Source organism: Malus sylvestris, chromosome 8 (assembly GCF_916048215.2).
Source record: "Malus sylvestris chromosome 8, drMalSylv7.2, whole genome shotgun sequence".
Taxonomy (NCBI): Eukaryota; Viridiplantae; Streptophyta; class Magnoliopsida; order Rosales; family Rosaceae; genus Malus; species Malus sylvestris.
Genome location: NC_062267.1, coordinates 8,004,166 through 8,031,239, shown reverse-complemented (window position 1 = coordinate 8,031,239; position 27,074 = coordinate 8,004,166). Strand labels below are relative to the sequence as shown.

At 37.4% G+C, this 27,074-nt stretch overlaps 5 protein-coding genes and 1 pseudogene across 5 annotated transcripts; 1 reads left to right on the top strand and 5 right to left on the bottom strand.

The window, feature by feature from the left end:
- Nucleotides 1–169: 169 nt before the first annotated feature.
- Nucleotides 170–1,455, bottom strand: LOC126633121 (chlorophyll a-b binding protein, chloroplastic-like; annotated as a pseudogene).
- Nucleotides 1,456–1,566: 111 nt separating this feature from the next.
- Nucleotides 1,567–4,339, bottom strand: LOC126633120 (protein CYPRO4-like). Its single transcript, XM_050303677.1, has 2 exons — nt 2,561–4,339; nt 1,567–2,051 (listed from the first exon to the last, which is right to left on the bottom strand). The coding sequence occupies exons 1-2, from the start codon at nt 4,199–4,201 to the stop codon at nt 1,749–1,751; spliced, it is 1,944 nt and encodes a 647-aa protein (XP_050159634.1). The 5' UTR covers nt 4,202–4,339; the 3' UTR covers nt 1,567–1,748.
- A 1,560-nt stretch (nt 4,340–5,899) lies between these two features.
- LOC126633117 (alpha-amylase-like) lies at nt 5,900–8,124 on the bottom strand. Its single transcript, XM_050303673.1, has 4 exons — nt 7,948–8,124; nt 7,710–7,839; nt 6,708–7,513; nt 5,900–6,292 (listed from the first exon to the last, which is right to left on the bottom strand). The coding sequence occupies exons 1-4, from the start codon at nt 8,026–8,028 to the stop codon at nt 6,032–6,034; spliced, it is 1,278 nt and encodes a 425-aa protein (XP_050159630.1). The 5' UTR covers nt 8,029–8,124; the 3' UTR covers nt 5,900–6,031.
- A 1,081-nt stretch (nt 8,125–9,205) lies between these two features.
- Nucleotides 9,206–10,453, bottom strand: LOC126633119 (sterol carrier protein 2). The gene is made up of 3 exons (XM_050303676.1): nt 10,146–10,453; nt 9,994–10,054; nt 9,206–9,542 (listed from the first exon to the last, which is right to left on the bottom strand). Exons 1-3 carry the CDS (start codon nt 10,272–10,274, stop codon nt 9,358–9,360), a joined length of 375 nt encoding a protein of 124 aa, XP_050159633.1. The 5' UTR covers nt 10,275–10,453; the 3' UTR covers nt 9,206–9,357.
- A 308-nt stretch (nt 10,454–10,761) lies between these two features.
- On the top strand, nt 10,762–12,038 carry LOC126633118 (thioredoxin-like 4, chloroplastic). Its single transcript, XM_050303675.1, has 3 exons — nt 10,762–11,272; nt 11,396–11,449; nt 11,790–12,038. The coding sequence occupies exons 1-3, from the start codon at nt 10,814–10,816 to the stop codon at nt 11,910–11,912; spliced, it is 636 nt and encodes a 211-aa protein (XP_050159632.1). The 5' UTR covers nt 10,762–10,813; the 3' UTR covers nt 11,913–12,038.
- A 989-nt stretch (nt 12,039–13,027) lies between these two features.
- LOC126633116 (abscisic acid 8'-hydroxylase CYP707A1-like) lies at nt 13,028–16,530 on the bottom strand. The gene is made up of 8 exons (XM_050303672.1): nt 16,126–16,530; nt 15,699–16,020; nt 15,361–15,510; nt 15,016–15,264; nt 14,625–14,714; nt 14,417–14,495; nt 13,801–13,907; nt 13,028–13,500 (listed from the first exon to the last, which is right to left on the bottom strand). The coding sequence occupies exons 1-8, from the start codon at nt 16,329–16,331 to the stop codon at nt 13,285–13,287; spliced, it is 1,419 nt and encodes a 472-aa protein (XP_050159629.1). The 5' UTR covers nt 16,332–16,530; the 3' UTR covers nt 13,028–13,284.
- Nucleotides 16,531–27,074: the final 10,544 nt, after the last annotated feature.

The window sequence follows — 27,074 nt, the reverse complement described above, 5'->3', positions numbered from 1 at the left end:
CTGACATTGACATGTGAACCCATCCATCAATATAATTTCATAATTTGTACATTTTTCCTAGGAGGGTAGATGCAAATAAAAGTTTGGGGTCAAGCATTTTTTGAAGAATAAGCTAAGTGTATATGTAATCAATTGTGTATAATTATGAATGTATCTCATTCGTTATGTGACCAGTTAGTGACATGAACAATCGATATAAATCCACATATGATGATGGCACTACAACCATTCAACATTGCCACATTGGCACATACAACACTGTTAGAAACCTTTGGATGGATTCTTTCACTAAACCGAAAATCCGATGACAGAGACAAAAACCATATACATACTTGGATTTACATTTTAAGCAGAATTTGCAAGAGTCTGAACAATTTGTACCGTTCTTAATCTCTTTAGCTTCCACTCATGAGCATTCTTGATCTCTTTTGCCAGACCAAGAGGATTTAGCAACAGACCTCTGGGATATCTGATAATCATACATTCAATGTTACTAATTAACGAGTCGTAATATAAGTAGACAATAATGTTGACATTTTGTGGGACGTAGTGTTTAGTATAAACTATGAAATACCCGTATTATAATATATGAGTGGGTTGGTAATAGTATGTGACGGTGTAACTATTACTGTGAAATCAACGTAAAGATGGGATTCCAAGGCAAAGAAGATTGCCCAGGTTCTAAACCTTCAAATGCAGATTATAATCCAAAGAATGAGCCATCTTGGGCTTGAGATCCAGGAGTTTTGAAATCCATGTATCTTTTAGTTTCAACAAATCTATAAGCACAGCAGTAAAGGGAAAAATGATCAACGTGCTATAATATGGATGGACGAGGCGAAAATTAACAAATCTCATGATACAATGAAAGAAAAACTTTTAAAAGATCAACAAATCAGATCATTTAAATTCATTTTAGTATTTTCTAATGAGTCCACAGAAAGAAAAAAAAAAAGAGAAAAAAAACCAGAATACCATGTTGCTCTTACATCTGTAAGAAGAATTCCTGCAACTCCAAGCATTGCAAGGCGAGCATGAACCAGCTCTGCCTGCACATACAACCCAAAAGATTTCCGTCCTCCCCGAGCCCGAGTGGGTCAAACCCGAAATCCCCGGCCAAGCTATTGAAGAGGGACAAAGAGTGAAACTAAATAGGGGAAAAAGCAAGAGAAGTGAGATCCTTTTGAACCAGCTTCTTGAGGGACTTACCTTCGGTCAAGGTAGGCTGGTGGGTTAAGCCCAGGGAGCCATGTAGGGCGCACTTGTGCTTGAGCTACGTGTCGGGAAAAACCTCGAGCTGTTGTTGGTTTGCCATGCCAGACACCAAATGAGGGCTTCAGTATGTTCTTATTACAAAGGATAACGGACATGGCTGCACAAGGAAACCTCTCCCCACTGCAGCAGCCATTTCTCTCCTATCTTTCTATCAAGGGAAAATAAGGACCACTTGGACATAACGTTATAAATCCCAGGTCATTTAAAAGAAGCGGAAAATGTTGAAATATATGGGCGAGGGAAAAGAAAATTAACTTAAACCATGCTTCAATAAGAATTACAACACTAATATTGCTGGAAATCATTAGATTACCATTGAAATTCTTTCAGAACGTGATTACAATTCAACATAGTCATTACCGACAAGACCTAGCGTAAAGAGCACACCCTAATTAAATAACAAAATGCAAGCTGTAAGTTCTTGACAGAAAATTAGAAAGTTCGATGCAGCTAAGACAGCTGAACGTAGATTCTCACATCTCCGAGTACAATTGTCTACTAGTACTGGATATGCTGAAGGAGCTGACTTTGAGAGGGGTTGCAATCACAAGTGGAGCCTCAGGTGAGTCGGTAACTGCAAATTTGTCATGCATGAAGCGACTGTCGACAATGGAGTCGTCCTTAGGGACTATCTTGTAGCAGTAGCAGCTCTTCAAGCCCTGCTGATTGCGGTAGCACTCATGCGAGCCATCCTTCACCTGTTGAAAGTTCCAAACCACACTAAATTTGCCCACAGTAGCAACCAGATGACGCTCCTGCTTCCCATTCTCTGTGACCTGAACAATAATGTAAAACAAGATTATCATAAGCTTATACCAAAAGAAATCACAAGGCCAGAAAAAAATATACTGATTTCAGAGTTAATAAATGACCTAGACATTGTCGATTCATAGACAATGCTCCGACCAACCAAAATCGGTACTACCATCAAGGTACCGATATCCTCCAAACTCAAATTCATATGTAAGAACAGACTTTTGTTCTCGAAGCGAAATCAGCATTCAAAATCTAAAAGTTACTTGGAAGAGAGGGGGAAATGCCAGACAAAGTAGCTTTATACATGACAACCCCACTATTAAAACCTTCTAAGGAAAACCAATCCATTCACCATCTCTTCGGGAATTAATCACTAAAACATAAACTGAATCGAAAACTATTCCAACTTTCAGATGGAGACACAAATTTTCATCACCACGAACAAAAGGAAGAAGCAGCATAATGTTGCAGAATCCCATAAAATAACAGAAAAATATTTCTAACCAACTGGCTGAAAATACACACTTACCCACGAAAACTGAGCGTTACGAAACTTGTTATTCATGCCCGCCAGATGTGAATCCAGGGGAGTCAGCTTCAGCAGTCTTGGAGCTGAAATTCTATTTCCCATACGCCCACTAAAACCAGTCTTTGTCTTGCCATCCTTATCAGTAAAGATTGTGCAGATGAGGATTAAATAAGTGTCGGTTGTGCCCAAAATCCACTTCCCATCAAAAGTAACATCCACATGAGTGATAGGTGAACCAAGGCCTGGAAAAGCAGTTTTCGCCTGCCTCATCGAATTGATCGAATACAACCTGATCTTCCCATCAAGCGACCCAACAGCAATTGAGCCATCTCCAGTGCTAGCAAAGCACTGAAAGTTAGTCCCTCTTGAGAACTGATGCCCTTGGTTCCAATTGAGAACAGGTCCACTAGAAGCCGCAAGGTCCTGAACCATTCCTTTCCTATCACGCATATCCCACCGGCACAGCCTGTTGTCATCCAGACCCAAGAATGTTGATCCTGAGGGGTCCAACTGCGCTCCCTTACTGTCATTTGTGATATCCCTCATTGTAATGTCAGCCCCATCTTTCTCAAACTTCCACTCAGTAACAACCTTCCCGGTTTCAATATCAAGCTGATGGAGCCCTGTTGTGTGAGGCTTCCCCTCATTCATCGGACTCATAAGGAGCATGTTAGTCTCGGCCTTCATCAGCAGAGCCTTCCTAGGCGTTGACCGTGCCAAATTCGAACCCCCTCCATAGCTCCCATCATCAAAATTCACATAAACACCTTTACCATGTATTCCATGAGAGAAATTCTTAACTACCTGAATGCCAGAGTTCCCCACCAAGAAACTATTGTCCAATGCACCCAATGCCAAGCTCTGTATACCGCCATCGTGGGCCTCCTCAAACTCCTCTCTCAAATTCTGATTTGCCCTCACTGGTGTTGCCGAGCCAGGGCTCTTCAACAAACTATCCTCCGCATCTTCCCACACCGAATCATCCGCCATTTCGGGCTTCGCCCACCCGACAAAATCCTTCCCATAAACCTTTACCCTGTTCTCCTCGGTGGCCTCATACCCATAAGTGTTCTCAAACAAACAGTCATTGTACTTAATCACAAAAGCCCTATACTCCTCATCACCGAAAAACTTCATTGCCCACACACCTCTGGCAAAGAAATCGACACGCCGCTGATCGGCGAAAGTGAGCAATTGCATCTCGGCCGATACCTTAGCCCTAACTTTAGCCCCAACCCTCAAAACCCAACAACCCTCCTCATCAAATTCCTCTTCTTCCTCTACCTCCTCGTCATTATCAACCTCCATTCGAGATGTCTTAATAAAATTGTAAGAAGTGAGTTTCTCGGAAGTTACCCATTTCGCCTTGGGGGTGTTCCCACCAATGTGAACGTAAAGCTTCACCGGATTCTTCAGATTCGGGTTCTTGGAAGAAGACCCGTATTTGAGACTCAAAGCCTTGAGCTTTGCGTCCACATCGTCTAACTCCGCCGACGACGGCGTTTTGGGTCCCCGATCGGCGGATCTCTGACGTTGGTCGGCTTCAGTTTCCTCCACATCCTCATAGCTCTCCTGCTCCTCGCTCTCTTCCTCGTCGGAGTCGGAGAGCTCGAGGTGTTCGCGGCTGTGAGCTCCGCCCATTTATTGTATGAAGATTTTAGAAATGGTGGGTGAAAGATGAGAGCTTTTGGGAGTCTGAGAGTGTGAGATGGCGTTTTGGGATGAAAAGTTCAAATTTCAAATTTGGGAGCGTTTATGCGGTTTTTTTGGTAGCCTATATCGTTTGACTTTTCAGTTATTAGGGTTTTGAAAGTGGAAAGTCACGAGAATAGGCGATTGGGCCTAGGTCGGGTCGGTTCAGTGGAGCCCGGTTAAGTCATGACATTTTCGTGGCATTTTTTTGGCATTTTACCAAAAAAAAAAAAAAACCAAATACAAAAGAACGTAAAACTAAAACATTCTAGAAATTTATGGTGATACCAAAAATTAGTTCTAGGGATGATTATATAAACAGAATCTGCTAAGAATTTGTATTCAAACTAGGTTTACTCAAGCACAAACTTTCATTTATCTCATTAACACTCAATCATAAACAATCATTCCCTTGATATCAATGGCAGAGTTAGGTTTTCTTGTGAGAAAGAGCCACTCACAAATGTTAAGGTGATGCTATCCATACATCAATTTTTACCTCTTATATACATCTCTCAATTTTTGACAATTTAACAAGAGTGTGTAGGAGATAAAAAAGATGTGTAAATAGCATTACCCCAAATGTTATAAAATAAATCTAAATGAATAGTCTACAAAAGTACAAACAAAAACAAAATATAATATGATACGATTCTAAAATAACAAATTCATCGACTATTTTACCAATTCACAATGATCCTAATTGTACTCGACGAATTTTCATATTTTGAAACCGTATCGTGATATGCTCGTCTATACTATTTAAAATATCTTTATCAATATAACCAATCAAACAATTATTCATCCACAAATCATCCATTCCATTTTATAGGTTGCTCTTCACAATATAGCAAAATACTCGCTCAAGTTTACAAACCTAAAACAAATTTGATAATCAATTAAAAAATTGCAATGGCTTAATTTAACAAAAACAAAATCATAATTTAAACAAATAATTTGCAAGAGAGATGAGAGAGTAAAATACAAATATTAATTAGTGTAAAATTAGTGTAAAAATTGGGATGCGAAAAGATTTGTTGGGACTTGGGAAGTGGAATTTGAAGGGCTGCACTAGAGGACAAGTAGGCTATATAGAGAGAGAAGTAAGATATATTAGTATTTCTCTTCACTTGTAAACGAGAGGTCTTAGGTTCGATTATCGCGTAAATGCGAAGTTGAACCATATTATTCTCGCTAACCTATTGTGAGACTTAACTCACTCCTCTATCCCCTTAGTGTAATTCCTTATCAAATCTAAGAGTATGTCACCATGAATTTCTTGATCACGGGATGAGAGAACATTGAATAGTATTACAAAGCTTACTTCGTAGTTTAAAATAGAAAGTGTGCTCTCCTTCTTATTCAAGTTTGAATTTGTACTTAGAATTTAGATTAAATTATTTAGAATATTGCTTGAAGAATAAAAAAATTAACGTGTTATTTTGCTTCATTTTTATCGTTTGAGTTTAAATATTTCTATTTGTAACAAGGTTACTAGAACCTAAGTATCAACATTATAGTTTGAACAAATTCAGACGAGTTGACTAAAACACACACGAGCTCGTAGTTCAATTAGTAAAGAACACTCGAAGTACCGAGCATCTTTGAAAAAAAAAAGAAAAAAAAAAGAAAAGAAAAGGGTAGAGCTACACAAGCCTCAAGTGGGATTTAAATTTTAGAATTTGTAATTGCCGTCCACCTTATTCCTGGAGGAGAAGAAATGGCATCAGATTGGCCTTATTTATTCTAATACATTACAGAAATGAGAGTTTTTGTAGTTCAGTTTCTCTCCCAAACAGCAAAGTCTTGTCCACTGGTGGCAACGTGGAAGTTCGACTTTGTGGGATCAAGTCCTCCAAGGTCCAACTTTGTACCAATCTTCATGATAATCTTGTCGTCAATGTTGGCCATATACAGGTTAGCCTCGGCAGCTAAGATACTCACACTGCTCTTGGAATTGATCCCATTCCTTGCCCTAATTGCAGTCAAGTTGCGTATAGGCTCCTTTGGCCACCCCCACTCAAAGAAATGATCATAGAACTGAAATATCGAAAGCAAAGAAGTTTTGTAAGTCGAATTCGGAGTAAATGTTCTCTTACTAGACCTATGTTATCAAACTGTAAAATCGAATCACATATTCAGAAAAGAATCATACTAATACTGATTCAGGTTGACAATCTAGTAACGTAATTATAGACTACTTGCGCTATATTAGACAACATGACAAAAGAACTTTTGCGGCCAATTCAATAAGATGACGGCTAGGCCTAGCTATTTGATGTTAAAGAACGAATGAATATGTTGTCAAACTATGATCTGGACCACATAATTATAAAAGAGTAAATCTAATTGGCGATCCAAATCCCACTCTACAACATATGTATACTACTTAAGTCGTCAGTTAATCTGACAAAAGAACATTTTCCTATCGAGCAAATCGATGTTGATTACTTACTATGCTTGGGGTCCCAGGATGGGTGAGAATGTAAGCGTATCCAAGCAGGACTTGATCAGATGGGAAAGGCAAGAGTTTTTGAGACCAAGTGTCATGATTGTCGATAAACGTCACAGCATTTTCTGGCTTGATCCCAATCAACCCTGGTGGTTTGCCATTTGAATCCTTCAACCTCCATAGCTCACCCACCACAGCAACATCCATAATATACTTGGTTGTCATATCAAACGCCGTGACAACACCCCCAGCAGCCTGAATCCAACTAGCTATTTCATTCCTATGTGCATCTTGGTTCTGTTCAAGTTTACCGTCCTGCCCTTTCGCAATGTTCCAACGCCAGTACTCGGCAACTGCGAATTCTGGTGAAGTTCTATCCATGTAGAGCTTGGTGAAGCTAGAGCCGTATCCAATGGCATAATCAAACCTCCATCCATCGAACCCTATTTCGGTTTTCAACCAGTTCATCCAATCAGACAACTCACTTTGAAGCCTAGGGTTTGTGTGGTCCACGTCAGCTGTGTATGGATAGTTGTCTCCGGTGTCGTTGTTGCCAGTGCCGAAAGGATGGTCGTTGTCATCCCTGCAAATCAAGGAAGCATTGAAGTCAAGACGTCCGTCCGCCGTTCCGCCTTCGAAGATGTTCCATATTCCGTTCTCATCTTGTTTGACAGCTGCTCTGTGGTTTATCACAATGTCTGCTATGGCTTTGATTCCCTTCTCATGCATGGCAGTAATTAGGGACTTCAATTCATCCTTATTTCCATAGCTCGAAGCATCGAGATCGTACAGCCTTCCGGGGTAGTATCCTGAAAATGTTGAGTAATAGTAACGAATTATTATCTTGTCAGACTGTAAATTCTAATTATTGATCAATATAACTCTTGCCAGAAGGCGCATTCTTGATTCGCAGTTTGGCGAGAGAACATTAATGATTACTCAGGAATATTAAACAAACAAACGAGATCATACAGAGATAGTGATAGGCTAGTAGCAAGTACATACCCTCAGTTCCATTGGCGTGAGAAGGAGGAGGAAGCCAAACATGGGTGATGCCAGAGTCGGCAAGTTCAGGAATGGAGGTCTTAAGTGAGTTGTACCATCCTCCTTTCTTACTTGAACCCCAATTGAACCCCTATATCATATTCAAAGACATAACCAAGCCCTTCGATCAAAATTCAGAACACGAATACATAACGAGTTATATGTATCTATAAAAGAGAAGCATGTGTATCTTCGTTACCTGAAATAACACGGCGGGGGTTGCAAAGGAGGGCAAGAGAGAAGTGCAGAGGCAGAAGCAGAAGGAAAGGAGGAAGTTCATGGTGCCTTGGTCTTACAGTTATATCTGTACAGGGAAGCTAGACACTTGAATTGGTGTGCATTTATACTCGTATATCTCGACGAATTTTCTTCAACAAAAGTCAAATTTTGGGACTAAACAGTCAAGACTAGCGGAGGCTGACCAGTGGTGTGTAACTACATATCATTCCAAATGAATCAAGTGGTGTGTAAACAGCCACGACAAGATATACTTGACAAAATTCAAAGCTTCATGCCGTGTGTTGGGCTAGAAAATGGCAGAGTAGCTCCGCCGAATGCGATCAGTTTATCAAATTTTAGGTAGCCCCATAACATCAATACGTTTGGCAGCATCCATGAAATTGATTGGCAATCATATACTCTGAACTTTCTTGAACCAAAACCATTTTTCTTTTTGGACAAGCTCCAGATGATCAATGTTGGGACTATCACGTGACGCGAGAGATGGAGTGAAGGTGATCAGTGACCGATTAAACCCAAGATTTTGCCTCATCGGGTTCAGCCCCGGTGAACATCATCATAGTAATGAACTGTTTCACTTATTGTTTTTGGTTGAAATGAGCCGTTACACTTTCTTCTTCATTGTCAGAGTTGGTGAGGCAATTTTGGCACACCCCAGTTTATTTCTGCCCATTGTATTGGATAAATAGAAGGAAAATCATATGACGAAAATAAACATGGATGTGTATAAGCCGAAAAAGGGTGTGCAGAATTCATTTCCCTTTCAGTTTATCATTGATTTGACTGATTTACGCCGTAAAGCCAAGAGTAGCATTCTTCACATGGCAATGCATTACTGGATAGGAGACGCCATATAGCAGTGAACCCGTTTCATGTAAGTCATTCTCCCTGAAGCCACCCAACTCCCAAATATCCAACCCAGCAACACTAAACACAACAGAAGTAGATAGCAAATTTGTAGGCAATCACATGAAAAAGAAGAATTTATAAAAGCATCCTCAGAATCATACTCTAATTGGCAGCTTATTACATTAAGTATGAAATGATTCATATATCCAAGAGCACAAGCTTTCATTTAAAAGGAAAACTAATGAAAAGGGCTTGAAAACTTTGAGTTTTAATGATAAAGACAAAATAAAGGGTAAAGTGAATAGTACCACGATTGACTTTTTAGTGTAAAAATATGATTTTTCGTTAAAATGAACAGTACCAGGTGCTTTTCATTAAAGTTTCCTTCATTTAATTGACTCCTATTCCTCTCTTAAGTAGAAAGCTAAAATTCCATCAGTTCAAAGTTTACTAGTATTTCATAAATCCATTTGAACAAGCACGAAAAAGAAAGGGTGATTAAAGCCTGAAACCCCAAATCTCACATCTTGGCAGGCTTGGGGAAAATGTCGGGTGTGAATTTCGTGGCGGCACTCAGGCTGCCCTTGATCTTCATTGCCCCCCTCATGAAAGCGATTTGCGGGTTCATCTTCCCCAGCGCCACCTTCACGAAATCTTCATCCTTGAACGAGAAAGTTGCATCTGGCTTCCCTCCTTCATATGCCCCTGTAATTTCAGCTCACATTTTCAGGAAAAGCTCCACATCTTTCATGCATAAAACAGAAATGTTAAGGGCCCTTCGGAATTGTTTCTCTAAAAATACCAATTCTTCTCATAAGCACTTTTGTTACAGAGACAGTGATATTTTCATTAAAATTGAAGTGTTTTCTGGAAATCACTTAAAAAGTGCTTCCCAGAAGCATCTTCCGAGTGACTCTTCAGAAAGTGGTTACATATGATCTAAACCCCACTTTTGAATTTTTTGCCAAACGCAGTCAAAAGCACTTTCTTTTAGATGCTTCTTTAGAAAAACACACCTAAATTTTTCTCTCAAAATGCAATGAAAAGCACTTTTGACTGTCCCAAAACGCTTTTAACCCTTCCAAAAACAATCTCAACAGGCTCTAATAGATTAATTAATAAGGACACAGAGCAAAGCAAAATCAGGAACCCTAACCTTTCTTGACCTCGCCCTTCTTGAGATCAACGGTAAAAATCACCTCATCGAATCCAATTTTCTGCAATTTCAACTCAGAAAGTCAAGGAAAAATTGGGGGCTTAATTAGATTTAGAGAATTCGAGGGAGGCCGGTGGGGTGGTAGGGCCTACCTTGGGTGCGATGTTTATCTGATAGACGAGTCCAATTTTCTTGGTGATTTCTTTGCCGGCGTCGGTTTTCAGGTGCTCTTTCATCAGCTCCAGCAAGCCTTCCGACTTCAGCTCTGCACCGCTCGCCATTGCTGCTTCTTTCTCTCTCTCTCTCTCTGCAAGTATTGAGATGGAAGGGGCCTCGCAACTACGTCGTTTTTATCGTTCCGATTCCCAGAGAGACTGGTGAGGTTGGTTTGAGAACTTAATTGGAATATAAGATCACGCGCGAACGAACCGCGCCTGAAGAGATCAGATTACGGTTAAGGCACGCATTCCCATAACATTAGTTTCTGGTAGTTTGTAGTTGGTCGAGATGACGTCAGCAATTTGATATTTTCTTTAGCTAAAAATACCATTTTAACTAAAAAGTTTTTACAAAATAACATTACGACGGTATTAACTGAAAGCCCATTGGGCCGAAATTTAATCAGCCCATAACTGTTAAGAAAATAGCCCATAACTGAAATTTGAAAGTTCGTTGGGAAATCAGACAGCAAGCCGATATGGTTAATGATGTCGTGTCGTCTTCTGATTGGTGGCATAACTCAGAATTCAGATATGGCAAATGAGAACCTCATCAACTGCCAGAGGCAATCAGCTCCGAAAATACGTGTTCCCATTGGCTAATGATGCACAGGCAGAGCATTCTTTACGGCAAGGCCAAAGCCTCATTCAACTTTGTCACGAAACCAAACACAAAACTCGGTTCAACGAGTCCCTCCCAAGTTAAATCACGTCTTCTGAGAGCCGGAAATCCATCAACCATCATCAAAACTACGGCGCTGGGAGTTTCGGGATTCCGCGGCGCATTCGGGCACGTAGAGGCCCGAGTGGCGACGGGAAACCTAGGAGAATTGTCCGAAGAGGACGACGACGATGTGTGTCCCGTTGAATGTGTTAGAGAGTTTAGGACTGACGCGGAGTTCAGCAAAATTCTTGAAACGGCTAGAGAAAGTGGTGCTTTGGTTGTAGTGGATTTTTATCGGACTTCGTGTGGGAGCTGCAAGTACATAGAGCAAGGGTTTTCAAAGTTGTGCAAGGGAGCTGGCGATGGAGAAGCTGCTGTTATCTTCTTAAAGCATAATGTCAGTATCATTTCGCCGTACAAACGCCATGTTCAAAATCGTTCATTCTGATTTCAACTTTGCTTTATTACCTCAATATGTAATTGCGGTAAACGATTTTTTTTTTCTTTCTAATTTCTGCAGGTAATTGATGAGTACGATGAACAATCCGAGGTTGCTGATCGACTTAGAATTAAGGTAACATTCTCTGGATTGCTTGATTTCACTGGAAACGTTGCACACTAATCTTATATGTTAGTTTGATTAAGTACTCACCTATACATTGTTGTTGAGATGAATTTATGGAACGTAACGTGTGCATCGAGTAAAGGGAAATATGAACAAATATAACTGGTTACAAACTTCTAACAAAAATTTGAGCTGAAAGGACACTAAACTCTGATTTATAAGTGGATTATTATTTGTGTAATGCCCTCTTAGTTTTATTATTTCTGAGAAAAAGTTTGTATTAAGTTCTATTTTAGTTTGATTCCGTACTTCGTACTGAAAATTTGTAAGATTGAATGAAACGATGCAGACGGTGCCCCTCTTCCACTTCTATAAAGACGGAGTCCTCTTGGAAGCATTCCCTACCAGAGACAAAGAGAGGATCACTGCAGCCATTAGTAAATACACAACTCCAGCTTCTCAAGAAGTTTGAGCAAATCAATGAGTTTTTGTCTACAGACCTATGATATCTGTAAATAATGTAACAGCAATCGCTCCACAGATATATAGTATACGTGTTGTGATCTATTGAGTTCCAATCATGTCACATTCTTGATTAGCTTCTCACACGAGCTCTTATTTTTCTTAAACAACAAATTGGTGCTCAAGGGTTCTTTGCTACTTTTGCACCTTGTGGTATATATTATTAAAGCATTTGCTAGTGTTGTTACGCAAATTGAACGTGTGGAATGACATTCGATTTGCCATTCTAAAGGGCCAAGAAAATATTTTTTATTTTTTGGTGAATAAGAGAAGCAACAATACAAAACAAGTAGCAGCTACTAGCTAGCAAACTGCCGCAACCAAGAACCGTATACAAGCAACCAAACTACACCAACGCAGCAGAGAACAAGCACCAGAAGAAGGGAATGGATGAACAAGCAAACTATCTACCAACGGGGACATTTCATTTCCGCAAAATAGAATCGTTAGCAGAAAAATGAGCGATTTTCAGGGAACTCAAAACTTTAAATTTCTTAGATTGGTAATCTTGACTATTGTCTAAATAATCGACCATAGCGTAACAGTAATCCCTCCTCTTATATTGTACGTGTTGTATGTGATATATCATAGAGCTCCACCAAATTATGTCACAGTAACTCCTGATTAGCAAACTAAATATGACTGCAGATCAATGCTAAATGCACTTGGGAAAAGGTAGAACATGGCAGAGAGAATGGCAAAGATGATAATAATATCAAACCCAGTTCTTCCATGAACAAGAAACTCGCGTATATTAAAGAATGAATCGTCAATATGGTATCTATAGTCGTGTCAATATCGTTGTCGATGACAACCTAACACAAATGTATCGACCAATTATCAATAAAGGATCTGTCATTTGTTAGATTAAAGACAGATGTCTTGCATGGAAAATCTCTATCTTATCAGTTCCATATAATATAAGGGGAGATAAAACAGAGTAGCAAAAATGAAATGTGTCATAAAGCATCTTTAAAGGAGATATATCAAATCTAAAATGATACATTTGCATTTGTTGGTCTAGGTAGCAATTTGAACCTTTATAAAATTGTGAGAAGTCCACTCTAATATAAAATATTATATCATCTTTATTATGTTTTCATAGAAAAACATAAGCACCATTATAAATAAAATAATATTACATTGCCCTTAGTGCCTTCGAATCTATGAGGATTTGATTACTTAGTTGGATTGATTTTCTCCTTTAATTCTTGCAATTTTGTGTCCGTGCATATCACTTTAACAGATCGGTTGGAGATGCTCGCAAAAAACACACAAATTATGAGGGTAAGTTAATTTGGGGAGGGCTGTGAGAGTTCAGCTCAGGCAGATTGTTTCCAAAATTTTGCTGGGAGTCCATGCAGAGGCACAGGGAATGGGCTATATTGAATCTCACTTTGGGATCCCACTACTTCCCACTTCAACTTGGTGACCAAATGGTGCATCATAACCAGCATTTCCAGCTTTGCAAGCTCGTTTCCGGGACAGGCATGCACTCCACTTCCAAATGGCATAAATGTATTTGGCTTTGGTGCAACCTAATTAAGCATCGACGAGTTTGATTAAAACATCAAGATGCATTAGTTGTTAATAATTATAGGAAGTAATATCTATCCTACTTTACATCAATGTACAATAATATAAATTGTATTTTAAGTGGTTTAGATTCACTCGCTACACTTTTTATATAAATTTTAAATTTTTATAACTCAAGCTCATAGTTAAATTGTACAATTATCATATACTGATGAATTCCAGACTTTTCTGACATCTTAAAGTTCAGATATGGTGTGGTGAATGACTAAGAACAAAGAAAGAAACAGTAGTAGTCACCCTACCTCGAATCTAGAGAGATCGAATTTCTGAGGGTCGGCAAAAAATTCAGGATTGTGATGAATGTTCCTGAACAAAGGCATCACTTTCCAACCTTTTGGAATCAAGTACCCTGTCACATATTCCACCGTCAACCATACATAGTCTCTAGATTTATATTTTCATATAGCAAATACATCTCATTTTCTTGTTAAAAAAATTAATGCACATATGCTCAAATCAAGAGATTATATTTGACCAAAACAAGTAGAGATTGTGTATGTGTATGTAGTTATCAATAATTAAAACTTTATTTTTGTTTTCTTATTCAATAACTGTCGCACTTCGTCTTGAATATACATATCTTATAAGGAGCAATGTCATTCAAAAGGGACACGATGATACAAAAAATGTATGACAAAATATCATTAAAAAATTAGGGACTTGATGATCGCATAGTAGGGAATCAATAGACTGAATGAATTGAATGAGAATCAATGGACATAAGTAATCAAATGTGTGAATATGAAGAAAAGAGTGTGCGGAAATCATTTCCCTAATATATAGTATATAAATTTCACCTCTATATAGATATAAACTTTCAAGAATAAAATATTTTTTAGTTTATAGTCTTGTTAATACCTTTGTATTCCACATCAACCACAGCCTCTCTAAAAGCAAAAGATATAATGGTTGCCATTCTCAAACTCTCTAAAATAACCTGAGAAAGAAAGAAGTTACGTAATTCCCTACAGGTAGCAACAAATTAGGTAAAAATATATTCCATGCCTTGTATGATTGTATCGTATGAGAAAGCGCGCGCATATATATATATATATATATATTATACCTTGTGACTAACTGGCATGTTTCTAGTCTGTGCCCAGCTCAATGGTTGCTGGCCTTCTTCATTTGCTTCACGAATAACCTTCTGCTCAGCCTGCAATTTAGGCAAGTATACATAAAAGTGCCATTTCTTTTATAGATAAAGAGACGGCAAATGGAGTAAAAGTGAATTGTTGTAGAGCCTAGGAAAAGAATCATGATGATATGGCTATAGCTGTATATTTGCATCCATCGTTAAGCGATTTCTAATTGCTGATGGAATGCGAATTCAACAATAATACATGATTAAACGTTGCTCATATACGCATGGAAAATTTCAAAATATTGATTAAACGGTGAAAAATTGCTCGCCTGAAAACGACTGAAAGTAGCATTGTTGGTGTGTGTTGTAGTACCTTTACAGACTCTAAAAGTTTGGGGTCATCGTGGAGGTACTTGACAATCCAGGTCATCACACTAGCTGTAGTGTCTTGAGCAGCAAAAAGCACCCCCAAAATGTTGTCAGCAATTTGGTCATCCGTTAAGACTTCACCCTTTTCATCTTTTGAGTTCAACATGCAATCCAAAAGATCTTTCCCAAGTAATCTTTTCTCCCTCCTCTCACATATAATATCACCCAAAATTACTCTTAGCCTTTTCCTTGCCTACAAATAGTCAAAACAATTAACGAACAATTAGTTTATCAAACACTTTATTTGGATTTAATCAGTAATTACATGTATTAACAAAAAGAAAATTACCAACAAAGCCTTTTTGTATGGTGTGCCCGGAATGATTGTGGGGAAAGAATTGTAGCCTCTGTCCACAATGGTGTAATTCCTCTTGAGCTCTTCTTTGTAATGTGCCTCCAAATTGCCAAAAATTGCAAGTTTACCAACCTCGAAAGATAACTACAATGATACAGTAAATTGAAAAATAAAAGTCAGTTGATTAATAAAACGGCCAAAGTCAAAGATTTTTTATTTAATTGTATTTTTCTTGCGTTTTGCATGCTATTGACGAATAACTAATTTTGTGTAATTGTTTTCTGTTTCGCTTAAAAAACAGAAATAATGATTTTAGGTTAGGGTAGTCTCACCTTCTTCATTTCATGGAAGGTGTCGATGACTTGGCCAGTGGCCCAGGAGTCTGTGGCAGAAACAGCTAAGCCTTCAATATGAGGCACCAAATTTCGAATAATATCAAGGGAGAGAGATCCTTGAACTAATTTCCTCATCCGCATATGGTAATCTCCTTGGTGGTAAAACAGTGCAGACGGACCAAGCAAACGCTCTTTGCTTTTGGGATACGTGGGCTTGAACAAGTGAGCTTGAGTCACCAACACAAACTTCGCGGCCTCAGGGCTCGCCAGCATGACACTTGGACATCCCAGAATATGCGTCTTGAAAATCTCTCCGTACCTGAACAAAGTACAAAGCATAGATATGTTTAGAGTTCGATACCCTCATGTAAATAAAGAAAAAGAAAAAACTTGACGACGAAATCGGGTCAATTTGATTTAGTACCTTTTCTGTTTGGAAGAAAAGAAAGTATTTGGGTTTTGAGAATAGAGCTGAAGGGTCTCTCCTATATAAGGCCAACCTAATGAACCTGGAGGGAGCTGAGCCCTTTTATGGGGTGCTTCTCCTCCTCTCCTGTCCCTTTTCATGAAAAATACAAATGACAGAAGGGTGCAGAGAAAGATGAAAACGTAGGTCAAAATTGCATCCATCGATCTCTGAACGCTAAACCCTAAGCCCGACCGCCTTCTTTCAGTCTCTCTCTCCTTTTTAATGAGAATGTTACTTAGTTAGTGAGGTTTGTATTAAAAAAAGAGAGGAGTTGCATGCTTTGCTAATTTTAAGCGACTGGTAGAGAAGAAGGAGGAGGCAGTTTATATAGAGCCAAAAGGTTGAAACAGAGAGCAGAGACAAGTGTCGATTGGAGATTAGGTCGGCAGGTGTATATGGTAAATAATCCTACTCCATGGTAAATAAGGTACACAAAATTCCAGCTATAGCAACAAGACATCCATCACTTGTACACACAAATTTTCACCTTGCATGGTTAGTTTTGTTGTTCAAACCATTTTTCACCTTTCTACATTAAATTTTCTTACATCATACGAATCCCCTAGGATTTTCTTGTAATACGTTGTTACAAGCAATCTAGAAGGCTGAGTCCATTATAATTTATATAAATACTGATTAATGTTGGGGTTAAACCCGATTGTAAACTTGAATTGAATTACTAGAATATATATATATGACATAGTAAAATTGAAGAATATAAGTATTACCAACTAAATTGCAAACTTGGTCTTATATATAGTCAAATTGGTTAAAGCAGTGTGCACTCCTGCACTCAAGTTTGAATTATCCCAGTAATTTAAATGAATTTAGTGCAGAATAACACTTGTATTGAGAAAAAATAGCTTCAACAATACCAACTAAACTAAACAAAACAAATATTGTTCCCTCTCCTAGCTAAAGAAGGTCAAATTTCACATATGGCATGTGGGTATATTGAAAAGGATAATGCTTGTGGCTCCTATGAGGATAACTTACTTGTCTCTCCACTTACAGTTAACGAATTTTTATCGTTCAAACATCATAATCAGCACCGTTCATTCTATTCACCATCATCTAAGATCATATATGCAAAAATGTTATTCCATTTGGAAATTGTTTAGTCATCTATACATATTGAACCAATCAACGGTTTTGATAACAAGTAACATCCTCATGATGAACAGTCCATTTGTTTTATGCATATGAATGGCTAAAAAGGTCTTCAAATTAAAATTTTCTTTTTGCATATAGGATCTTTATATGATGTTAAAGAGAATGAACGATTCCAATTATGAGGTTTGGACGGTGAAGGTTTGTTAATCGTAAGTGTTGGACAAGTAAGTTTCCCCATAAGAGCACTTCCACCGGGGGTGGGATAGGCCGGCACACAGCCAAAAAAATGGCCTGGCACCTAGGGAAGTCTCTTTAGCCCAACAGATTGCCTGGCACCCAACCCAAGCTGGTCTCCAGGCCAGCCCAAAATTGACAGACCTTGGGACTGGGCCATCTAAAGCCATGCTGACTATGGGTGGTTCGGTATGGGATCCCATACTGAAACCCTTGTCCCGATTCCCAAACCAAATTTTCAGGAATCCCGAAATAGTTTCGGGATTTCGGGACAAATCGGGAATCCTGAAATGGTTTTGGGCTTTTGGACTTTTGAACTAAAATTTGACATATTATGCTTATGTAACTCATTGAATGAATTGTTAGATTGTGCAAACATATCAAGCAAGTCTCATTCACATTCTTGGAAGTGATAGATTATGCAGGCTGGTTAGTCTGAGACTGAGAATCTATTGCATCTCTTGCTAGTTTAAATGCAAATATAATCTCATATCGGGGCAAAAGCATTGGATTGCAAACTGTAAACTTTGCTTGAAGGCTCATAACCTGACTGACAAGCATTGCTACCTTGCGCTGCTTTGCTGTCCATTTACCAGTAATCTGCATATGTTAAATATATATTTACAATGCCAACAAGCTCCATTTATTGGTGTAAACAATAAAGAGACTCAAGCATAGTAACTAGCTGATCCAACATTCTTGGTTTCGACATAAATAAAACAACATTGCTTACGTCATATCATAATTCATAACATATTCCATTCTCTGTAATAAGTTCAAATCATAAAGTCCATAATCAATTATAAAAGAATAATATATGTGTATAAATAAATATATATATTAATTAATAATATATATTTTCGGTTCGGTATGGGATTCCCGAAATATCGAGAAGCTAATCCCGAATCCCGTACCAAAATTTCGGTTTGGGAAATTTTTGGTTTGGGATCAGGATTTTTTTGGTTCGGTTTAGGATTTTTGGGAATTTTTTCCACCCCTAATGCTAACTCCATCGTGGCGTCGGAGGGCAATTCAATTTTTTTTTTTTACCAGGTGCGCGTGGGCGCGAGTGGCCGATAAGTTTGCAAACGGGGGCGCGCATGCGTAGCGCACTCAAACCTCACCTGGGGAAGCCACATGGCCCGGCATGCGCCATTGGATTTCCAACGGCTAGTTTTTCTAGACAGTTGGATTTCCAACGGTAAAAAAAATTTGAATTTGAATTTTGATCTGGACCATCCGATCACAGATCAACCGTCCATGTTTTTCCCCCAACAATTAAAATATAAAAAAAGGCCAACAGTCAAAATTATGACCCCAGGTGGCACCTTATAGGCTGTTGGATTTGAATATTTTTCAAATCCAACGGTCCAGATTAATTAACTAAATTAAAATTTATTAAAAATACAGAAATAATTTATTTATTTTTCTATAAATATCTAACCCTCATCTTCCACTTTACACCACATTTCAATATTTTCTACACTTTGAGAGAAAAAAAATGACTTCATGGAAGCTCATTGAAGATGTTACGTTGCGTGAATGTTGGGTTCACACAACTCATTGAAGATGTTATGTTGTGTGAATATTGTGTGAATGTTCGTCTTTATTTTTAGTACTTTATGTAACCCACAACTCATTGAAGATGTTACGTTGTTTGAATGTTCGTCTTTATTTTTAGTACTTTATGTAATCCACAACTCATTGAAGATGTTACGTTGTTTGAATGTTTGTCTTTATTTTTAGTACCTTATGTAATTTCTTATTTATTTTTATTTATAGATGTAATTTCTTATTTATTATTAGTACTTTATGTAATTTCTTATTTATTTTTAGAACTTTATGCAATTTCAAATTTATTTTTTGTACGTTTTTTGAACACATCAAACAAGATTACATAACCTTACTAAATAAACTTAAAAAAAAACACACCAAATAAAATTACATAAACTTAAAAAAATACACTTTATTCTTCAACCACAAGCTCATTTTAATTGTCTTCACATTTTTGCAATCCCCACTGTTGCTCAATTAAGTCATTCTGGCGGGTTACGTGCCAGTATGGCTCTTGCACATCAATGTACTGCTGAACGATCAATTCATTGTAACGTCCATCCCGTTCCAACGGCTCATCCGATCATGAGCACAATAGATACGTGTTCTTGAGTTATTCATCGAATCCGGCTCGTATTTATCGACGACATCATAATCATACTCATCTTCCACGATCATGTTGTGGAGAATAATAAACGTCATCATGATGGATCGAAGAGCCTCGGCATCAAACATTCTAGCAGCAGACCTCACAATCGACCAACGAGTTTGCAGGATACCAAAGCAACGCTCCACATCCTTTCTACACCCCTCTTGACATTTTGCGAAGTGTTTTTCTTTTTCACCATGTGGATGTGGCACTGTTTTGACAAATGTTGACTACCTTGGGTAAATGTCGTCTGCAAGGTAGTATGATATGTCATATTTATTGCCATTAACCCAATATGTGCATCTTGGCAATTTTCCTTGCAGCAGTTCGTCGAACACTGGAGATTGGGCAAGGACATTTAGGTCATTCTGAGCTCCTGGAATACCAAAAAAAGCATGCCAAATCCATGTATCAAATAAAGCCACAACTTCCAAAATGATACTTTTGGCTCATTTTCTGTCGCCATAAGCTCATTGCCACGCACTTGGACAATTTTTTCAAGTCCAGTGCATGCAGTCGATGTTTCCAATCATGCCAAGGAACCCTCGCATCTCACCCTTTCATAGAAGCCTTCGCATGTCCCTTGGCGTGGGTGTCCAGAGGTACTCATTGGTGTACAAGGCTTCAATTGCAGAGCAAAACTGCATCAGGGACTCCAGAACAGTTGTTTTTCCCATCCTCGCAATCTCATCCACTTGATTTGCAGATGCTCCATATGCAAGCATTTGCAAGGCGGTCGTAATTTTTTGCTCAGGAAGAAGACCTAAAACATAAAAAGTATCCTCTTTTTGCACAAAGTATGGATCATGGTTGCAAATAACACTCATGACTTTGTCGAACAAACTTCATTGCATTCTAAAACAACGTCTAAAAACATGATCAAGGAATATGTTGTTGGGAATAAAATAATATTCCAAGAGATCTTTACCTCAATTTTCCCTTTTTCTATTGAAGTTTGCGGCACCTCTGGGTTTGGCTATCTGACACACAGCTTCCATGACACGGCGGGAATGTAAGGCCATTTGCCTTCTATGGTCCTCATCCTCATCCTCCTCCATTGCGAAAGCCTCATCTCCACCTCCACCTTCCTCGAGATTGATCAATTCTTCTTGTTGTGACAACAATCTTTTCTATTGCTCCTCAAATTATTTATGCACTCTTCTTGAAGAAGACATTGTAAAAAAAACTCAAGATTTGAAAATGATGAAGAAGGATTCTGAGCTAAAAAGAAGAATTGAGTTTGATGTGAGGATGGATGTAGAGATGTAGGGTTTATATGGACAAAAAAAAAGGATGAGGTTCTGGACAATGTCACGTGGCACTACGTGATTGGTTGAAAATCTTATTGAAATCTTGGCTAAATTATTACAAACAGGAAATGACACGTGGCGCGTCGGGATTGGTTGAAAATCTTATCGAAAATCTATCCACAAAATAGTACGTTCGGATAATAACACATGGCGCGTCGAGATTGGTTGCAAATCTTAGCGAAAATTTATTCACAAAATAGTACGTTCGGATAATGACACGTGGTGTGAAGAGATTGGTTAAAAATCTTATCCGAAATTAAAACTATTTTATTTATTTATTCTTTTATAAAAAAAATTAAAATATTTTAAATGGGCTGGGTGCTAACACATTTTGTAGGAATTGAGATTGTTTGTGCCAGCGCATTTTTTTAGGAGTAGAAATGTATTTGGCCTATTACTGTTCATTGAGGTCTATTACTGTTCACTAAGTGAATAAATGCGCTGGGTGCTGTCGAATTTGTGTTAACAAACATTCTCCTATTGAAAATGTATATCAACTAAAAACAACAACACTTTACCTTCCCTTTCCATATTTAGAATTTTAACAATACTCTTAATTGATTATAAGCAAAGGATAGAACTACAAAGTACAATGTATTTGAAATAAGTAGATCTATTCAATGTAATACTTTTGAATTTGAAATAATTAGGTTCAATCAATCAATTAAGATCCTTATGTTTTTTCCATTTCTTTCAACACGCAATTGTTAACATGAAATCAAGCATTTAATTGTACAGTCCATATTGAAACACCCAAAGGGATACGTGGGGCCTCAGTTTATTCAAACCGCATTGCTGTCTCCTAATCCTAAAGCAAATAAAGTTACAAATTTGGTAAACATACTTTGGCCAATTAGTACAATTTATTTACCCTTTGTCCAAAAAGAAAAAGAAAAATGTGGTCCGTGTAAAACATGAGTGGCATGCGTGCATGCATGCTTAACTTGGCCTTAACTATTTAGGTTTCTTGATGTTACTAGAAATAGAGGCAATCCAAGACAAATTAAACTCTTGTTGTCTCTTGGTTGCGATTTGCAAAAGCGTATTCGAAAATCTTCTAGTTATGTGCTTAATAGTATGTGTGTATATATATAAATACACACACACACCCATACATATATATATATATATATATATATAGGAATTGCTTAAGGGGAGGGATCCCCATTTTTTCAAAAAAATGGGGACACGCTCCCCACCGTTGGATTTGAATTAAATGAAATCCTGTGGTTGAGATTCTATGGCCTGTGTTTTAATCTCAACCACACAATTTCATTAAAGTCAATCTAACGGTGGGGAGCGTGTCCCCATTTTTTTTGAAAAAATGGGGATCCCTCCCCTTAAGCTCCCTGTATATATATATATATATATATATATATGAACGATGTTAGCTTCCAGAAAAGGTAAGTAAAATTCAAAACACTCCACGGATCACCGTCCTCTTCCCTCAGGAAAACAGTAGTTCCTTGTCATTGCTTCATGATGACGGATAACAGATAACATATCGTATGTTAAATTTTTTTTACACATAAATTACTGTTTGATAAGTACATAAACTTTTTTGGTGTTTTTAATTAATAATTTATGCATGTGTGTGTTAGACTCTAATGTACAGGTACTGAATAAAAATTGCATTATAAGTAAAGAATCAAGTAGTGTTATTATCAAAGTATGAAACATATAACAGTCCCTAGACACATTACCTGATTTACAATCATTTCTAAACTTAAAGGGGTTAGAATATGCCTACAGATTTGTTTCTTGACTTTGTGTTAATTGGTTTTAACTTTTTGGTATTGAACTTGCATAGGATTAACAAACTTACAAGCAGTACTCTCTTGTGTGGTGGCTTTTCTCTCCTTCGTCAGAGTTATGCTCTTTTCGTGAGAGTTCTATTGGATATATGTCAATAATCTGTGATAAATTTATATATGATAATAAATAAACAGTGTATGAACAATGAACCAATATTAAACATAAATATTGAAGATCGAGGCTTGCGTACCGCAATGTCCTTGAAACAGAAATTTTGCCCCTACTCAGTGCTTGTAGTTCTCCGGATGTCTGTTTTACCAGGATTCAATGATTAAGTTAGAATTCCAGCACCGGAAAACTTAACTGCTGGCGAATTTCTTTGTGGTACTCTCAGTAAGAATGCTATGGATTTTTGTGCTCTAAATGTCATGCAGACAGATGTATATATAGAGGGATTATGCTTGTTCGCAACAGGTATAAAAATGGGATGTGACTGTTGGGAAACATCTCTTCAGATGGGGTGCAGTGCTCTCTACGTTTTTATTGACTTCAGACTTTATCTGAAAAGATGAATCTGTTCGAATGAAAATTAATTTAATTTAATTCGAAATTAATTAAAAATAAATAATTAAAGAATTTAATTTTCAAAGCCCAATGCCCATCTTTTGATAATTATATATATATATATATATATATAAATTATAATTAATTATATATTAATTACCAATTAATTAGTGCACCCCAAAGCCCAACCCCAAGGGTGAACCCAATTTTATTCTTCAATGCCTATTACTCCAATCACTTTCTATAAAGGATAAAACCTTATAAAGTGATAAAATCTTTTAGGAATGGCCAATGTGGGGCAAAGAAATTTCTACTCAAATACTTAAATTTCCAACAAGTTCTTTTCACCTGGTGAGAACTTGTTATCAAATTCTAGATACATCCCTTTTCCGCGGCGGCTCTGGCTGAGGCCAGGGTCGGTGACAGTCCCCGCTTCTCCTTTTCTTCTTTTCTTATCTATTTTCTACTTTTCCCCGCGTTTTTGTCACCTGCTATTCATCCAGGTCTACCCCATCCTTCGCTACAGTTTCGAATGTATGTGGCAAACCGTCTTTGTATAAACAGAAGTGATGAACATTTTCATCTTTTTTTAGAGGGATGTTAATTAAACCTAGAGAGAATCAGAAATTGGGAGGAAATAATCAATAATCTTGGGGGCAGATGAACGGCAATAGCGGCATCCAGTTCATCGTTTCTAATATTCTCATGATCTCTAACCTTCCAGATCAGAGTGTCTTCGTGGTCCTCCTCGATCTCCTGTGGTTGGGGCTGACTGGAGACACATTTTGTTTGTATGTAACACTTTTACGTATTGAATTAAACTATGCATTATAATATGAGTGGTCGAAAATTTGTATGCGGTTTAGGATATATAGCATTGGTAAAAACACATATGTTCTATCATCAACCGATTATTACCGGCCGGCACAGAGATTGCATGGAGATCACATCCGGCTACGTACCTTTTTTTTTTATATTTCAAAATGCATGGGGAAGAAAGAAGAACTCTTGGTTTTTAGAACTTTAAATTCACACATATGCGTTGTGAGTTTGAATTCCATCGTTGCTCTATTGACATATACAAACCGAAATTTACTTGGATCTGGGCAAAAGAAATATTCACAAATTTTATTTTGGTCGGGTGCATGTGGAACTCTGAAGGAAATAAGGTGGATTTCCGAGTGAATCTCATTGACATAATAATTATGCTGCAATGTACAATTACAACGTACGAGCAAACGTGGGAATATATAGTCTATAGACCTATTAAAATTTGGCACGATAAAGCACAGGACATGAGTAGGGTATATATGAGTGCAAGTTTTCAATCATTTTTAAAGGATACACGAAAGATTCTCTCTCCAAATGGGAATGAGGAAAGGACCTGTATGTCCTTTCAGTGGTTTATGTGACTAGTGTCGAACTTCTTTCTTGTTGCAGGGGCGACCGTCCGTTGATCTAGCAAATAAAAAAAGGGTAAACCAATGCCATCATGACATTGTAGGAGTTTCTTGACATGTGAAATCAAACAATGAATAGCTTGACAAATAAATAAGCAATCAAACAATGGTGCAATCTGTCACCTCAGTTCTTTTAATATATGTAATGGGTTTTTTTTTTTGATTGTTTAGTCTATTATGTATTCGACTTTTTAAACAATCTTTACTGTTCGATTTTGTAGGTTAATATTCATTGTTCATTCCAGAATATTGTAGAAATAAAAGATTTTCATTTTTCTTGTACGATGATTATTCTATTACCTAAATTGGAGGTATTGGTAACCATTTTGTTTTTAGTTTTCATTAAAATAAAAAATAAAATAAAAAAAACCGAAATCCGGTTTGGCAACAACTTTCAGTTTTTAGTTTTCAAAAAATTAAAAATTAAAATTGAAAATAAATAAGTGAAAATTATTTTTCTTGAGTTTTCAAATTTGGTTTTTAGTTTTCAGCCTTTTGAAAACGAAAAGTAGTTATCAAACGGGTTTTCAACATTCATTCTCACATCAACTTTTGGTTATAATTATCATAAATTTAAAAGCGTGGCTATAATTCTATATGAGATCTAAATTTTGGTTACTCTTCCAAATTTTCCGAATTCAAATGGTAAATTGTTTCAAAGCTTTCTTCGATAATATTGTATAAACCATATGTAGTGTTTGCACAACATTAGTTACCATCTAATTTAAAATGCACTAACTAGATATGCACAAACGACGAGGAGTGCCTTAACATAGAATGTATTTCCCACATTTTGTGAACTACACCTGTAACCCTGACCACATGTTATACAGCTCTTAGGGCTGTAGACGTAGCTTAAGTTATTAGTGCTGTCGAATTCTCCCGACAGAAGTCGAATATACGCACCTGAATGATGTCCAAATCAAAATGGCCGAGTGACTGGTGTATGCCTCTACAGATGCAATATATCTCCTGTTGGTCATGGTCTCTCTCTCTGTTGGTCTCCGTCGCTTTCACACTTCACATGCCCAACAATTGAAATACAAGGCTACGAACATTTGCTTGCTACAAAGTCTCCCCACACAATGTTACGAGTTTGTTTGGTTTTTTATGGCAAGTTTGGCAGCCCGTCTAAGTGGCAATCATGCATGGGACGAATGTCACTGAAGGGCACAAAGTGTACAACCTCCAGACGTGTCAATTTCTTCGACTCCCTGCTTTTTTCAGAGTTGGGGAGGTGTTCGATGCTGATTGGAGTTTTGAGACAGAGAAATCCTAGTGAAGATATATATACTTAGGATGGTCAGTAATATAGGGGCAGGTGTCTGTTTCTGCTGCCCAAATTTACCATTAATCCCACCATGCATAAAACCACAAATGTACGATTAAGCTTTAAAGCTTTCAAAGGCATTAATACTTAATTAGGCAGTGGCAGTAGTACTACATATGTTCATGCTTTGAAGAAATTAGAAAGAAAACAAACTTATTGTAAGCATTCTAAGAACAAGTATGGTGGTGAAATGGTGGTGGTGCCAATCTAATCAACTTGGATGGGTGCTTTAATCTGGTATGGAATATTGTAGAGAGTACACTTCAAACAACAACAACAACAACAACAACCACCAAGTCTTATTCAATTAAGTGAGGTCGGCTATATGAATTTTAGAAAATCATTGCGCATGATTTTGCGCTAAGTCTTCTATTAGCCGTAGAGAGTATACTCCACCTTAACTAATTGTAAGGTTAGTCATGATTTGATGTATTAGTGTGCTCTCTCTGAAAATTCAAAATCCAAATTTGAGTATCCCTTGGAGGTGCCGTAAAACAATCAAAATTCCATTTTAAGAGTCAAATGAAAAAAATACATCTCCACCAGACTGTATAAAATATTCTTTAATATAGCAAAATGAACAATTACTATTATTTTACAAAGCAACGGTTCATCAGCTAAATATTAAAAATATAATAAAACTCAAAGGTAAACCCTTGAGCAAGAAGAAAAGAAAGAGAAAAGTTTGTTTTAGAAAATCAGTGGGTTGAGTTTAAATTGTTAATAATAAAATATTGAAAGTTTGTTATAATAGGGAGTATAGTGTTGGAGATGAAAAGTTTATCCAAGTAACCAAAATAGTTTTTTGATATTGTTCACTTGCTAGTTTAACATTATTTAGAGCTTTTCTTGGAGATACTCTTAAAGGCTAGGCATAGGTATGTTTGGATAATGCTATCCTGTCTTCTTATATTGTCAAACTATGACCAATACAC